At 41.3% G+C, this 16,498-nt stretch overlaps 1 protein-coding gene across 15 annotated transcripts in view; it reads right to left on the minus strand.

Annotated features, from left to right (window-relative positions):
- ANKRD44 (ankyrin repeat domain 44) overlaps nucleotides 1-16,498 on the minus strand; it is a 132,063-nt gene that overhangs the window by 49,646 nt on the left and 65,919 nt on the right. For all 15 annotated transcript variants that reach the window (XM_032113974.1, XM_032113982.1, XM_032113971.1 and 12 more), the window contains exons 3-6: nucleotides 12,385-12,463; nucleotides 6,220-6,290; nucleotides 2,406-2,606; nucleotides 786-873 (exon numbers count right to left, since the gene is read on the minus strand). In XM_032113974.1, coding sequence (XP_031969865.1) covers nucleotides 786-873; nucleotides 2,406-2,606; nucleotides 6,220-6,290; nucleotides 12,385-12,463 — 439 coding nt within the window. The remainder of the gene's footprint in view (nucleotides 1-785; nucleotides 874-2,405; nucleotides 2,607-6,219; nucleotides 6,291-12,384; nucleotides 12,464-16,498) is intronic.

Below are 16,498 nucleotides of genomic sequence, written 5' to 3' on the forward strand. Positions count from 1 at the left end.
CAGTTTGAAATCTCCTATTATCTCATTTCCAAAAGTGCCAGGATTAAAATCAAGATTTCTGACAGGTCAAATGAAAGAGTTCCTGGCTGAGGGCACACAACTCTCCACAAATTGTAACCTGAAATATACAGCTTGGCCAACAAAAGCTCTTGAACAAGAATGACCGCTATAACAGGCAACCTTGTATTTTTAAATTATAATGTCCCAGTGTAAGAAGCTTGCCTTTAACTTGAAAGGAATGATAAGGCAAACTGATTTGGTAACACTACTGATTTTTCGAACAGACATTCAGTTGCTCTTGTCCACTCTGAAATACAAGGTGACAATTTGCTCCTAACAGGAAGAAAGTGCCTATTGTGCATTTCCTAAGAACATCATAACTTAGCTACTTAAAAATTTCAATAAACAGCAATATTTATGGTAACAGTTACCTGCATTTCACTGAAAGTACTTTTTAGCAAAAACTGAAACAAGTATAACCTGGGTTTTTTCTAGCACAAATATAAGTTCAGGCTTGACTTAAGAGTCAGGATAAAAAGACCAAAATGAAAAAGCAACACAAGAAGCCCACAATTAACTGTCTTAAAAAGGAAATCACAGCCAAGATCTCCCTAGCTGAAAACCCATAAATGGACAGTGTTTATTTAGATCAGCTGAACCCTTCCTTCTTCAGGGTAATTGCAACACTCTCTTTCCATGGCCAGGTCTGTTCTTGTCCATTTTAAGACATGCTATCTGATTGTGAATAGGAAATTGAAAAGAAGGAGCAGCAGCCCAAGCCTTACCCATGTACGCTGCCCAGTGAAGAGCTCTTCTGTCCTTTTTGTCAAAAGCATTGATGTTCGCCCCCTTGGCTAGGAGCAAGTTCACCATCTAGAAGTAACAACAGCAGGTAAACCAACCCTCCAGGCCAAACACTCAAAGGTTTATAAGAAATCAATCTTGCAATAAAGCTGGGATCACAAAATGCTGCATTTGAGTGATAAATTTGTGAATGACACCAATACTGTTCAAAGCCCTGTGCATTCATGACATAGACTGGGGACAGTCACAAGTAACCAGGACAAGTTCTGTGTCCACAGAGGGTCTGACAGCCTGCAGGGCTCTGCTACTGCAGTGTGCTTCAAATTCAGCTTGGCAAACTAACTGGAAGAGAAACAGGGCTGAAAGTGAAACTCCACTCTTAGTTTTACTGATAAGACAAATTTAAGCTGGTTTTTGTGGGCTGGGACAAGATTCTTCCAGACCATATCACAACAAACCCTAAGATCTTCTTGATCTTTCCACATAGAGTGTCTTTCTTGCCACACCACAGTGATTTTCATTAAGTTCCCATGTGCCCACAGCAGTGTGGAGAGCACCAGGCTGCTTCCTGTATTTGCTGGCCACAGCACAGCTAAGAGCTGAAAAGCTGCTTTCCCCGCTGCCAATCATCCAACATTAAGTGCAAGAAAAATAAGGGGTGGAAAAAAAAAAGAAAATCACAGCCACTTTTTCGGCAAAACGTTCTAAAATCCTAAATTCCAGAGCTAGATAATTGTCTTCCTCTCACACACTGTTTTGCCAGAAAGATCAGCTAATAACAGCATATATTAAATTCTCATTTCTGATATTCTCTATCCAAAAGATTTAGATTATGACAGTTAGACACAGGCATTTCTATCTCTTTCCTACCGTGCAGTATTTTAAAGGCCAAACACCATCACCATTTTACAGGAACTACCATTCCTCCTTCTTCTTTTAATTACAGTATGACCAATCAACTTTTGTTCGCAGAGGCTTACTGTTTCAGTCTAAGAGGTTTTATTCCATATCTAGATCTTCAGGCATGGAATGGGTAAATGAGGATCCTTAAATCCAGATCTGAAGACTAGTAAAACCTAGGAGGCAAAAATCTAGGGGCTTTATTTACAGAAGTTTTTTCATATAGTTAAATAATAATACTAGAATGGTCTGCTTGTGTAAGTAGGGAAAAACAGAAGCACATTTTCTGTAAGAACAATTAGAAAAGCAGAGTGACTGGATCTCACACAGCTGCATGTTTCTTCAGTATGGAATGAATCCACCAGTTTTCCTTTCTTTCCATTCCGCCACTCTTAGTTTCACAGGCAGTCCAGCTCCAAAGAGCCAAGGACACCCAGAGCTGCTGGAAGTGGTGGCACAGGCAGCTCTCCAGGAGTGCTCACACACCTCACTTGCACACTGGCTCTACACAGGTACCTTCCAGCCACTGCCACTGCAAGTGGGTGGGGAACCTGTCCCACAGTTTGGGAAGCAGCCAAGTGACGGGAACCCTGGGGGTCAGGTTCATGGGGCTCAGTCCAGAGCCAGCCAGGGCAGGTCAGGAGCACGAAATGAGAGCCCAAAGCAGCCGAGCAGCGCTGGGTGCGGCTCGCCGCGCTCACCTCGATGTGGCCGTTGAGGGCGGCGTGGTGCAGGGCCGTGCGCCCGCCGCGGTCGGACACGTTGACGCTGCTCAGCAGGGGGATGAGGATCTCCGCGCACTTCACCGCCTTGTTGGCGGCCGCCACGTGCAGTGGTGTCTGCCAGTTCTTGTCCCGGGCGTTGACATCGGCCGAGTGCTTGATGAGCACCTGCACGGCTTCCTGCAATGGCAGCACAGCCGTCACCCAGCAGCCTGGGGGACTGTACGGCCCCGCTCCCGACGCCTCAGCCACGCCAACTGTGTGTGATGCCTACGCACAGCACAGGGGCCAGGAGGAGGCACAGACAACAACATCCGTCCAAACCATCTCCCAGGGCCCTGGAATGGTACTGTCAATTCCAGTGCCCCAGCACACATCACCTCTGCCATCACTGGGAGCACTGGCCTCACCGTCAGAATTTCCCAGGTGGATTTGAGGATGTCCTAAGCTTCCTATGCAGAGAGCCCATCCTGTTTGGTTGCTTAACCTTCAGTACCTCATAGCTGTGCTCTCAGCGAAGACATGAACTCACCTGAGCCATTACTACCACTGCTGATGCGCTCAGCCTTGGCCAGCAGCGGGACAGTCCTGGAGCTGCCTGGCACTGGCTCTGTCGGACGTGGAGAAGCTTCTGGCAGTTTCTCACAGAAGACACCCCCACTACCATACCCTTGCCACACAAACCCAATGCAGACTGCTACAAAAATTATTTACAAAATGAAAGCATGTCGTTTTGTAGTGACAATAACAGCAAAGTGCTCCACATTTTATTTATAAACAGGAAAAAGGAAAAAATAAAAAAGATGTGTGAAAAGAAAATTTTAGCTTTGCAAAAACATGAGAATGCTGGTGTCCCCAGCATAGCATTAGCATTCCTGTCCTCCCCAAGGGCTAAGCATAGGCCAGCAGTCTTGACTGCAATATCCATTCTGTCAGCCTGAGACCAAACAACATCTTTTAAGGTTAATTTTGTTGGTAAAAAGTAAATATTTCCCAGTGAGAAAATGTACTCTTCTCTCTTGAGAGTCTCTCTTGCTGGAGAATTCACAATCTGTTAATTTCTGCTTCTACTCATGCATCTGCCATTAAGCAAGTCAGATAAAAACCACATTTTTTTCTCAAAATTGCATTTCTTTTCTTCTTCCTTTCCCCCCCCACAAACAAACAAAATACAGAGGAACTTCTGGGACACAGTAGCATTCAGGCAGCCTTGTCTGATAAATACAACTCACATCTGGTATGTGGGAGAGCCCTAGTCCTACACAGTACCTTATTCTTTTTCCATAAACTGAAAAGTTTTCTGTTAAGCCCAGCCAAAATTTGATTAATGAATAACAAATGCATACAGTACGTTTAAATAGTACTTCTATATCTAGAATGGCCCAGGAGAGTGCCTGCAGTCTGTACCAACACTACATACATTACTAGGAGTTTTATGTCTTTGTCCTCAACTGATCTCAGCAATTTCATTTTCTACAGCCATCTCACAAACTGCCCTCTAACAGATTTGTTCAGTGAGTGACACTGCATCTCTTACAGCACCAATAATGATTTATGACTGTTGATGTCTCAATAGGATTTTGGTTTTTAAATTACAGGCCTACTATTTTAAGAGCCATTTAAATGTAATTCACTGGAGACCTACCCAGCTGGGACATGAAGTCAGCAGGAAAATTCATGCACTCTTAGTGAAAGAAAGAAAAAGCTAAAAGGAGAATTTTTAGAAGCAAATAATACAGACTGAATAACCTAAGCTAAAAAGACTTTAAAAGAAAAACTTCTACACATTTTTGTTTACATCTGCAGTCTGCTGCTCTATCACATTTGGGATCAAAAGTTAAAGTCCTTATGGAAAAGTTTTAATTCTGTTTTTTGAGAGCATGAGCTTTCCCCTTTAATTAATACAGTTTCTCCATATGCATGTAGTGCTCAGCTGTGGTGTAAGCCTCTGCAGTCAGTGTCTCCAGCTATCCAAAATTATCACCGTGAAATCTCTTTTTCAAACTGTTCAAGGCTGGAAGCTGATAAATCCATTAACAATCCTATGTAGACACACTAAGGGTTGCTGATTTGTAAACAAACATTTAAATCCCTAAAGCCCCTGAAAAATCATTAAGACATAAGTAAAGAAGTGTTCATTCTTTTAATCAACATATAAAAGGGTTCAAGGAGATAACTTCTGAATCCTGTGAAATCTTCGTAGTAAAAGACTGGTAATAAAACTTAAAATTTGTCATTGATTATTCTAAAACAACTGTGCTCACAAGAACTTCCAAAACTACACCAACTCCTACTGGTCAACTTCTGGACCACTAATTCATCTCCTACTATCAGTGGGAACTCTGAATTCACCTACTGCTATCTATTTCTATCGCTATCAAAGCTGCACATTTGTTCACTTGTGTAAGAAGGTAAAAAGCAGCACTGAAATAGCCTCAAAAATGCTGAATCCTGTTTCCAAATTGTTACCAAAAGCAGAAATTATAGTATAAATAACAAAGAAAAAAGGCCAGGAGAGGAAAGCTGTATGTGTTTATAAAATATACCATGAAGAGGGATCAAAGGCTGGTACCTTCCCCTGCTGCCTCACTAATGTACCTGGGCACTCACTGAGAGGTACCAGAACTGCCAGCACACTTTCTCATTGTGCTTCAGCTGACAAAGAGTTAAAGATGAGACTCAAAGCCACAGAAAGACATATATTTTCTGTTACGACTGTCACTGACGATAAAAATCATGTACTCTGACACATCCAAAAAAAAAATCCAAGCACACTGCAATTCCCGCATCAGACAGACTGTGGCTGTTTTTTAAGGTTTAAGTCTGATCTTTGTTTTCCAACATGGCTTTTTGTATTTTGCCTCATTACAGCATTCATGGTCTATCAGATATTCCTTTCAGAGGGTTTTAGTGGATGCCAGCAGCTGGGAAGCTCAGCCAGCAGCCAAACAATTCCCGAGTTCAGAAGCGAGCCCAGGATTCCGGCCTCCAGGCTTGGCAAGTGCTGGAGTGTTACAGAGGTGATTCGAGTCCATCAGGCTCTGGAAAACAGCCACCCTCTGTCTCTTTTACAATCCCTCCCCTCGTCCCCAGCAGCCAATTCGGTCTGTAGTTGGGCTCACTGTTAACTAAGTATTGGGAGGGTAAAAGTAGACAGGGAGGTCCACAATGGAAAGCCAAGAATAATGGTGCAGTTGAAAACACAGTAAAGCCCAAGCTGCATTCCCAGTAGTTATTGCTGCTCCTTTTTAAGATAGCAATGGAAGGGGTACAACATGATGCCAGAAGATTTCTACTTGTCAAGCAGAAGAAATATGGGCAAACCCTCCCTTACACATGAATCAAATGCATTAACAGAAAACCTAATGGATGCCCTGAAATGTAATTAACCAAAACAAACTATGTGGTAATGCATATTGGATTACATCCACATCCACTCCCTTCTGGCACACACACAGCATGCACACATCCACAGGGATTTACTCCTCTCTTTTCACCAGCTGAAGATGACATGGGCACTGTAAACCACTGTGGACTCTATCCCATGTGGGTCCTGGTCACTACTCCCTATGACTTGCTATGATAATGTAAAGCAAGGTGGAAATCAAGCACATGAAGGCTCAAAAGCAGCTATAGGTAACTTGTAAACGCTGGCCTCCAGCTGCAGTGCCCTGCATGCAGGAAATACCTCCCCTCTTCGCATCCCCATGCCACCTACCACAGCTCTCCAGGGTTTGCTTTTCCCCCAGCATGTTGTTTATGTGTAAAAGCAGGGTGATCAAATCTTACTCACTTCACTTCTTGAAGCAACTGCTCGATGGAGAGGAGTCAGCCACATATTGTCCTTGGCATTAACACGAGCGCCTGCAAATAAACAGCAGAGGTTACATGCACGCCTTGGGTGTGACACTGAGAGCCAGGCCCAGCTGTTTCCTAGGAACCAGAGCTGAGTACATGGTACTCTCAGTGCTCCCCGGGACTTTCCTGGCACCATGTTCACCTTGGAAATGCATTTCCAGACGTCAGACAGATAAAGTGTGATTTGGAAAGAAAGGAACCGCATAGATAGGACTATTATTAGGAATTGCTTTGTCTACAGGACACAAAAAACCCAAGATTTGTTGGAGGGAATTACATACGTATGTGTGCACACATGTGTCTATGTAGATGCATTTTTTTAGATCAACTGATACAGCTGGGGGGAAGAAAAGCACCCTTTGCTCAAAGCACTGCTTCTGTCTGCAGACATAATGAAGGGAACTAGCCTGAGCAATCATCTCTTGTTTCCAGCTCCATCAGGCAGACCAATAAAAAATAACCACTTCCCTGCTTTGCAAATCCTGCTGGGATCAAGAAAACAGGACCAGGAAATGCTCAGGTTGGAGACAAAACTGGGCACTTACTACATGAGGTCCTGTGGGTGTTACTGAGCAAACAACAGAAGAGCAGGGATGAAGGAGACCACTCATCTGCCTCCTGTGCAGTTTAGAGTAAACAGGTGCTCTGACTAGGGCAGCTGGGCAAGAGGATGGATTTGGGCCGGCTTGCCAGAAAAAAGGATAAAGGAAGAATATTTGACAACTGTAGTAGTTCTGGCTGACTCCAGATGCAAAAATTTTTTTTAAAAAGGGATCCTGTACATTTGTGTGATCAAAAAGATTTGGTTGCAAGAAATATTAAGGCTTTTAACTGATGTGATACCTCAGGAAGGAAATCTAGTGATAAGGACTAGAGAAACTAATTTTTAAAAGGGCTTAACCTGAAAATATTGTACCTTACAGGTTTGCAGGTAGCAGTACTAGTCTGAGAAGAGTGGCACATGCCGAAAAAAATGTAGAGAAGCACAAGTGTCATGTGCACAGCCTGGGTGAGCCTCTGAACTTGATGAACAAAGGGATGCTTAAGCTTCATTTTGCACCATAACTTAAGTGCATTCAAAAGGCTGTAATTAATAAATCCCACTCTCTGAATCACCAGTACTTTCTGAGAGCTAATTCTCAGGAATATTAAGATGCTTGCCTGTGAATCACAGTGGTTATTGGGAATTGTGCTAAATAATCATAGAAAAAACAAGTTCTTGCATATTTCCACAAGTCAGGATGCAGTTTTTTGGCTGAAGAAAAACAAAGCCACTTTCATAACTACTGCAACAATTAGAGGCAATCCTCCAAACTCACCTCAGAACCTGGTACCTGGTGGTACAACTTGCCCTCTGGAAAAACATCCATTAGAAAAGACATAGTTTCAAAGAGTTTTCTAATTAATCTGTCTAAGCAAGGAAGCTTTTGCCTTCTTTTGTCTTCGTAAGAAGGCCATTATAGCTGACACATTAGCATCCTGCCCTTTGCCTGCACTGTGTGAGGCTCTACAGACAAAGAAAGCAACAACTTTCTCCACCATCAGGACTTCAAGGTACCTTCCATTATCCTGATTTGGCCTGGTAGCTATCTTGAAGATGCAAACTGTTCATGTGAGTTCCTAGTGATTGACAGCAAATACCTCTTTTGAGGTTGAGAAATTTGTTTGGTATTTGCCTTGGGGTTTTGCCTTATGTTCTTAACTAAGGTTTCTTTTGTTTTACCTCTACCCATTCACTAACTCCTACAAGCAGATGGTTAAAAATCAGAAAGGCTAATATGTGGAGTAGCAAAGCATGACAAACATTATTCCTCAGTATTTAACAACTCCAGCAGCATTAGTGAGTGCGAAGATGATGAGAAAACCTAGAGAAGTATCTCCATCAGTAGCTATTCATGCCCTTCACTGATCCACTTATCCTTTGAGAAACTGAAATAACTGCCAAGAAAGCAACTGAAGAAAATAGTAAAAGGAAAACAAGACCAGTATTAAGAAAATAATACACAGCATGCTATTAGCCTTTTCTTTCTCAGCTGTTTTCCACATCCCTTTGCCTCCTTGTGCCTCTTCATGTGAAACAGTGAAATTGTTCTTAGGTATCTAATGCAGTGCATCAGTTGAATATGTTTGTGATTTCTGTTTGTTTTTCAGGAGCTACACAATTCAGCCATTGCCTGTTACAGAACCTGCTCTTGTCTATCTACTGAGATGCACGTCTTCTGAAGAGATGTTTCAAAACATTTCCTCTTGCCCATTTCCTTCACCAAAATTCAACTTCCTAGGTTCCCAGCAGTTCTTTGCAGGCAGTGGTTAATGACAATGAAAAAACTTCACCAGCACTGATGCACTCCTTCATGGACAGAAAATATCTGTTGTTTTAAGGATGATCCAGCAGAGGCACTGGGAGAGCAATGCTCATGTTTTCAAAGGTGTCCTCTACGCTCCAGGAATTTGGAGGCCCATCCCGTGACAGCCCTGAGGACAGCCCTTTGAAAGCAGAGTAACACAGAAATCCAATTTTAAAGACTAAGTGCTCTAGAACATGCTCATACATCTAAAATGAGCTGTGTACAAACTCCAGAAGCTTAAATTTTCAAGACCATCCCACAACACATCCTCAAAGTCAACCGGAAATTCAGTGTCCCTCTCTTCACTGTGGACCATTAACCATGTTTCAATGCACTTCCTACAATACTCCATGAATTAATCTGGGTGTCTATAAGGACAAAGAGGGCTACTAAACATTCCAACTGGTGTATATTGTGTCAATCATAGCACAATTTTCCTTGAAAATATAAGTTGCTTTAAAGATTTCACTCTAAATCTTTCAGGTAGCCACAGCACCCACCCATCCTATAAAATACCCACTTTAAAAAAAAAAAGTTCTTCAGAGTAAAGCCTTTTCTCAACCTCACCTTCTCCACCATGCTCTTGGGAGGGCTTGTACCCCTGAGCCTGAAGGAAAGGTTTAGCTGTAGGGATTTGCTTTGTGAGGCTGAAGTAGACAACATAACATATAATGTTACAGATAAAATCAACAGAGAGGAAACCTTCTGTACTCTACTTTTCTTTAATATGGCTGTTTTGTAATCTTTGCCATTTTTCACTCTCAAATTTTTCTGCCAGAAGAGGAAATAAATCTGCAACTGCCCCTGTTCTTTTGAGATGTGAAATAAACAACTCGATGCTGGCTTTCAGGAATAAAGTTAACATCTCTTTATCATAACCAAAGTACAGTTTTCCATCCAGCATATCTGCCAAATCCACATCTCTAGATTCCACAGTCTATATCTCCAATATTAGGGATAGTCAGTGGAGGAAGAAAACTCTACTCTTTAACCTATTAATGTCATTATTTACATGTACCTTTCCAATTTCTCCTGTAAGACACAGCAACAGGCCCACCAAAATGTCAGGACAACTTCTTGGAGAGAAGCTCAGAGTCTTCTGAAATAGTAAAGCACGGTAATATTGCCAAGATGGGAAGTGCCTTGGTGAGGAACAAGGGGTAAGGGACTGAGCTTAAACATGATCCCCTCAGGCACCAGCACAAAGCCCAGGATGGAGAGAGGCACCAGCACAAATGGGAATGGAGCTTGTATTTGCCCAGACAGTTGCTCTTGCACATACATGACTGTGTAATCATAGAGATTCCTTCTGTGAGATGGCTACCCTGCTCCTTCTCCTTTCTGACAGAAAGGAGGTGAAGAAGTGCTCAAAGCTCCCTGCTTTCATGTAGCCTGGAAAAACAAAACCTCACAGCACACTTCCCCAGTTTGAACCATATGATTATGGATCAGACCTTTGAGCTGGTGTAAACTGGCTCTGACATTTCATGGGCCATGGTGACTCACACCAGTTGAGGGATGTGGCACTCTCTCTCCTGTATCAATTCCAAACAGACTCCATTTCACTGGCTACCTAGAAAGCCATTCCTGGTCTGTCTCTAACCACCTGGGCAGAAGTTTTATTCATTAGACACTACATTTATTTGTGCTGCCACCAGTTTATAGACCACAAATCTCAGAAGGTGCGTATTTAGTTTAATTTCTCTCCTGAACACTGTACAGAATGAAATCCTCCTAGCTTCTACTCATGCTGAGAATATTTCTTGACACCAACAGCAAGCATTTGTGTGCTTTCTCTCTGTGAAAACACCGTCTCATTCTAAAGTCAGACAACAAAGTTTTTCTGCTTATGTAACTGTTATGTTCAGATTAATATTTTATGACACACTTTATGGACTGAAGAGGTGAAGCAAAGGAAGATGCTGCACTTGTCTTTGCAGCCTAGTTCATGGAGAGATCACAGTCACAAAGAGGTGCTTATAACAACTCATAAACCTGCTCCTCCAAGGCTCAGAAACCTCCAAACCTGCTCTTGGATACAAGTACTCATGCTCATCATGAGTAATGATACTTCAGATATTAAAGGACAATGAATAAGTAGAATATAAAACACTAAATTAATTTTGACTCATGCTGAGCTAGTTGGGAAAGATCCACACAGTCCCTGCAGAATGAACCCCAGCACAGTCCCACTGACACAAAGTTCAATTTTTAAAAGCCTACATTATAAGTGTTTCACACTCACTTGGATATATAAAAACTCCCCAAGATGCATCACCTACATTTTATGCTGTTGATCAGACAAATCCTATAGCCCATGGATGACATTTTGACAGTGAGGAATCACTTGTGCTGCTGCTTGCAAAACTTGAAAAAATACATTGCTCCTGCAGTCTCCTGACACTGCAATGGAACAGCAGTATGTGACAAACAACACACGCTGCAAGAACACATGCACAGGTTGAATTTATTAACTCCTTCCTCCCAAGGAAGAAAAATCATGTTTGCATTTAGCACACTGAAAACCCACCCAAGCATAACCTGTCAGCAGAGCAGTGCTCATTTCAACCATTCTGCAGCCATTAGGGGTAGAGCAGAAAGATCTGATGTGTGATGTATGTCCAGCTAGTTACCCTCACTAAGCAATTAAACAACCCAAAATTCCCCCAAAATGAACAGAGGAAACACATAGCTACAGCAAACTGAGTTCTCGTTTTCTGCCTTCTCCAGGTCTGGCTAGACTGGTGAGCCAAAGAAATTTGTTTGTGTGGTCTGCATGCACCCGTGAACAGCTTGATCTGACTTTGAAATTGGCTGGTGCTCTAAGCAGGAGGCTGGATCAGGTCATTTCTAGAAATACCTCCCAGCCTGAACTATTCTAAGATTCAAGGTTGGAAATTAGAAGGTGCCTTGTAATCACAGGGCTGAGAATTCTGAAATAACTAAAAAAAAAAAAAAAAAAAAGAATTCATTTGAAGAAGCAGTCTAAAAATTCGTGAAACCAATTGTGTAGCAAGGTTGATTGCAAGGGGTGAGACGTTTGTACCATAAGGATCCTTTCAGTCCCACATTCTTAAATCCCCATAAGCTTTACTCTTACAGCTCTCCAGCTTAGAAAAACACTGCCTTTGAAATCTGCAAGCACATCCAGGAGTCTGCCATGAATTATGCTCGCTTCTTGAGAGATGACTGCTTTATGCTTTGTTCTGACATATTTTGAACATGTTTTCTGTCACTACAACAGTTGGGAAACATTTTTTTGATTTCTTTTGTTTAGATACTTCCTACTACACAGTTTCTAATATCCAAATAAACTTCCTGACTGTTAGAAATATGCCTCTAATGTAAATAGCACTTACAATTCATTTAAACTAACTTATAATTTTTTTGCTATTATTCCATAATTTTCGCTTAACAGGAATTCTTGGCTTGTACTCCAGGATGTGAACCCACATTTCAAATATGTACTACAGCAAATTTCTGAATCACAAATACTGTCAGTTTGAATGCTTTATAAGTGGTTAATAGCTAGTTACTTTGTATATTAATTCTGCTCAGTCACAGGATGCGTTTTACGATTGTATCACCAAATTTACATATATTTTCTAAGCTTGCAACAAATGCAACCAGGTCTGTGAAACTCAGAAATAGGCAATGCCCAAAACTCCCTCATGTATGGTTTGTTGGGTATTCCTTGTAGCTTTAACATTAGCTGATTTACCAGTTAATAGCAGTGAGGGACTGTACCTTACCTGACAAAATGAGAAGCTCAATGATGTCTGCATCCCCCAGAAATGATGCAACATGAAGAGGGGTCCTTTTCTCGGCATCCTACAAAACCACAGATTGTCCAGTCATAAAACACGGTCAGTAAGCGCAGGCATTGGTGTTAAAGAGCAAAGGATTTGTAAACATTTATTTTTCTGTGTGCATTTCTGTTTATAATTAGAAATGCAATCTCAGCCAGTGAAAGAACAGAATTCAAGATCTCAACAACACATTTCCTCCCAGTAATCCCCTATTTTTTATCACTGGTTTCCACCACACCATGCAGAGACATTGCCTTTACTCAGATATCCTATTTACAGGTAGATGAAATCAAATCTAAAATGAGCAAAGAGAGCATCTTTGGGTCTCCTTTAGAAACATTTTCCACTCTTAAGTATCACAGCAACATAATCCAGATGCTTCTGGATATCAGACTTGGCAATGCAGTTTGCATCAACAGTGCAACACCAGAGTCTTCAGCAGGGTATCTCAGGAGAATGGTTTGGAACCACACACAAGGTCAAGATGCAAACTCCTCTTTGTCTAAAAAGATTCTTGTACACCAGTTAGCCTGGATATCTACAGCAGCCCAAAATGGGCATGTACACCTTGGTTGACCCTTAAACATAAATTATTATCAGTCAAATCTGTCTTTAAAGTTAGAAGAATTGCTAGTAATCATATATATAACTTCTGAAATATGTCTACTTTTATTTGATTTCTGTAATTTTCCAAATGAGGGAGTCCATTTTAAAGATTTTCTTTTTTAATTTCAAGGGGTATAAATACAGTGTTCACAAAAAACCTTTATTTTACTGCTTTATTCAGCTGATTCCAGAACACAGGCCTTTAAAAGAAACTGCTAAATATTACAATATGGGCAACAGCAATCACAAGAACTGCTAATACTGCTCATTGTGCTATTTGATCCCTGTTTCCATCCTAAATGTATTTCATTTTGGCTTCTTAACCACAAAAACAAGTTCTAAGAGACCTTATCCATCAAACTTACTGCAACCTACTAGCATTAAATATTTTAAGCTGGTAACAAATTCAACACATCTTGCAAACAATACCAACAGTGAAATCCTACCAATATTTACACTCTGTCCCTGAAACAGATCTCTGAGCCTGTCATGAAAAATATAACTTTTAACATGCCCAATCAGTCATCAACAATAAGCTATTCTGGAATATCTTCAAAGTATGCTATAAATGTGGACAAGTCTGTGCAGCAGAACCATTTGTCATGGGAATGTTGAAAATTGTTTTCCAGCACTGAGAAGCACAGAGCCACTGATCACCAGAATCATATATATTTAATTTTTATATTTGTATGCATTTTTAGACATACATAATGTATGTACTCCTCAAATTCTGCTGCATTGGGTTTTGATCTTTACATATTGGGCATGTACATGAAACGCTCAGAAGACTGGTTACATAAAACCCTAATAGTCACAGGTCAAAGGGGAAGTTCTCTTACAGACTTTTACCTGCTCACATGGTAGGCAAATTAAAAGAATATTAAGCAGTGCCCATGCAGCAGTGTTCACTCAGGAACCAATATCACAAGGTACTCCCATATGATCAGTTCCTAACACCACAGATCAGCTTCTACAGGCTACATACGTGCATAGGAGACCTTCCATAGTTTCCATATTCCCTATCCTAAGGCTACCCATGGCAAAAAACATACTGACTGACCAAACATATATACAACAATACAACCAGCTGGTTCTGGGTTTCTTTTTTAGTTTGTTGGTATTAATGCATGAAGCTCTCTTTAGTACAACACAGTACCTGTCAGTGCAACACAGCCAAGTTTGGCAAGAGCAAAGCAGTTTGAAGTTGAATGCTAATGATACAAGCCCAAGCAGTTTTCTATATCATGGAACCAAGGCTACTCAGTGCTTTGTTGATTATAGGCAGTTTTCTGTATTAAACTGTAAATCTGATGCAAATTTGGTAACTGAGAGAGGAAAGGACATGAAACAGAAAATTTTATCCTTCTGTAGCAGAAATAACACTCTAAGCTTTCTAAGCTTTCAGTTTTTAAAATCAATACAAAATCCTATCATCTTCAGAGCGAATCAAGTTTTCAGAGAAAGATGGATTTAGTCACAAAACTTAATTTAAGCTTTATTTCTCCAAGAGGAAAAAATCCTAAAATTTCTCCATTTATCACAACCAGGCACAAATCAGAATTCACTTGCACATAGGCAACATTTTCAGGATTCTGGCAGGGAGAAATCGACACACTACACCCGCAGCTGAGCCCGCGGTTGAGCAACTCAGTGGAGGAACACCCTCGAGTTCCTGTTTAGACTGTGCACAGCACTGATACCGAAACAGAGGAACTGAGGCTTCTGCCTGTCTGCCCCACCACCGTCACTGTGTCCCCCTCAGAGCCGTGTTCCCTCACAGCCACACCTCCTCACTCACTGGCTGGGCGCCCAGCCCGCACCCCAAAATCCGCTCAGCTCTAGACATCCTCGTCCCATGGTGCTGGTAACAGGAGCACAGAAGTAAATCAATAATGGTCTAAAGACTGGAGCCTATACACAGAGAGAGGGATAAAATTTGTCATTCCAAGGAAAGGCTTGGCAGAACCCCAAACCTCAACATACATTATCAAGGCAAGGAAAGTAAGTGAGGGAAGAGATGATAACAGAATTACAAAAAGCATTAAGACAAATAATCAGACCTGCTTCAAGTGCAGTTCTCAGAAGAACAGTCAGTAAGAGACAGTAGATAAGCTATAAACAATGGCTAGAAAATCATGCCGAGATAAGATAAACTCTCTTTCCAGTACCTAAAGGGGGCCTACAAGAGAGCTGGAGAGGGACTTTTTACAAGGGAGTGTAGTGCTAGGACAAGGGGAAATGGTTTCAAGCTGTTAAGAGGGCAAGTTTAGATTAGATACTGAGAATAAATTCTTTACTGTGAAGGTGGTGAGGTACTGACACAGAGCGCCCAGAGAAGCTGTGGATGCCCCATCCCTGCAAGTGTTCAGGGCCAGGTTGGATGGAGCTTTGAGCAACCTGGTCTAGCAAAAGGTGAAAGGTGTCCCTCATGGCAGGAGGTTGGAATGAGATGATCTTTAAGGTCACTCTCAACCCAGAGCATTCTGTGATTCTATGAAAACTGTGTTAACAGCCTATATTAGTTCACAGAAAAGATGATGCTGCAGGTTAACATTATCTAAAAAACTTTTTTGTTTTTTTTAAACAGATAAAAGAAACTAAGAATCTAACAGCCAGGCAATCAGGAACAGAAGGCCTCAGCAAGAAAAACACTCAACACATGCTTAAACTGTTCAAGTGATTACAGTGGCACTGATAAGGCCCCCACAGGCTTAAAATTAGACTAGTCCTTAAGTGCTTTATTGGATCAGAGCCTTGGGGTACAGGAAGATTAGCAGAACAGTGAGCTGAATTAATCATATCAGCACATGTAAAATATTCAGGTACACTAAGGAAAGGGCCTACATTTTCTCCTCAACACAGCCTATATCTCAAGGGAGATAATGGATTTGAATTTCAATATCAACTGCAACTGCTCAGATCAGGTGATGCTTAGGACAGAGTTATTTACTATTAAAATGTAAATGCAACTGCTGCAGAAAATAAATGAATGTACCCTTTCTTTGTCACCAAACTGACTGAGCAGCTAACAGGAATAGTTGGAGTTTACAGAAGGAGTTTAACGCACCACAGAAACTGAGTTACCGAAGCCTTTGGATTCCCACCACCTTCAAAATGTGCCTGGGTGGCAGAATAAAGCACATGAATGGTTATAACTTCCACTGATCAAGTCTAACCAAAATAATGACAGAAACAAGCCTCCTGCTCATTCACTCCATACACAGTTGTTACATCTGAGTATACCTCATTTAAATAGCACAACCATTAAAAAAAAATTCAGATACAAGTTGACTTCAGAAAAATTAAATATTAGGAACTGGAAGGAGCTACTGAGGAGGCCAAAAGCATATGAGCACCTACTTCTTGGGCTATTTACAACCATTCAGAGCCAAAAGCTGATGGTCTACCAAGAAAATCTCTGCTGCTTCAAGGATTTCCTCCTCTTCATACA

The sequence above is a fragment of the Corvus moneduloides genome, chromosome 7 (assembly GCF_009650955.1).
Source record: "Corvus moneduloides isolate bCorMon1 chromosome 7, bCorMon1.pri, whole genome shotgun sequence".
NCBI lineage: Eukaryota > Metazoa > Chordata > Aves > Passeriformes > Corvidae > Corvus > Corvus moneduloides.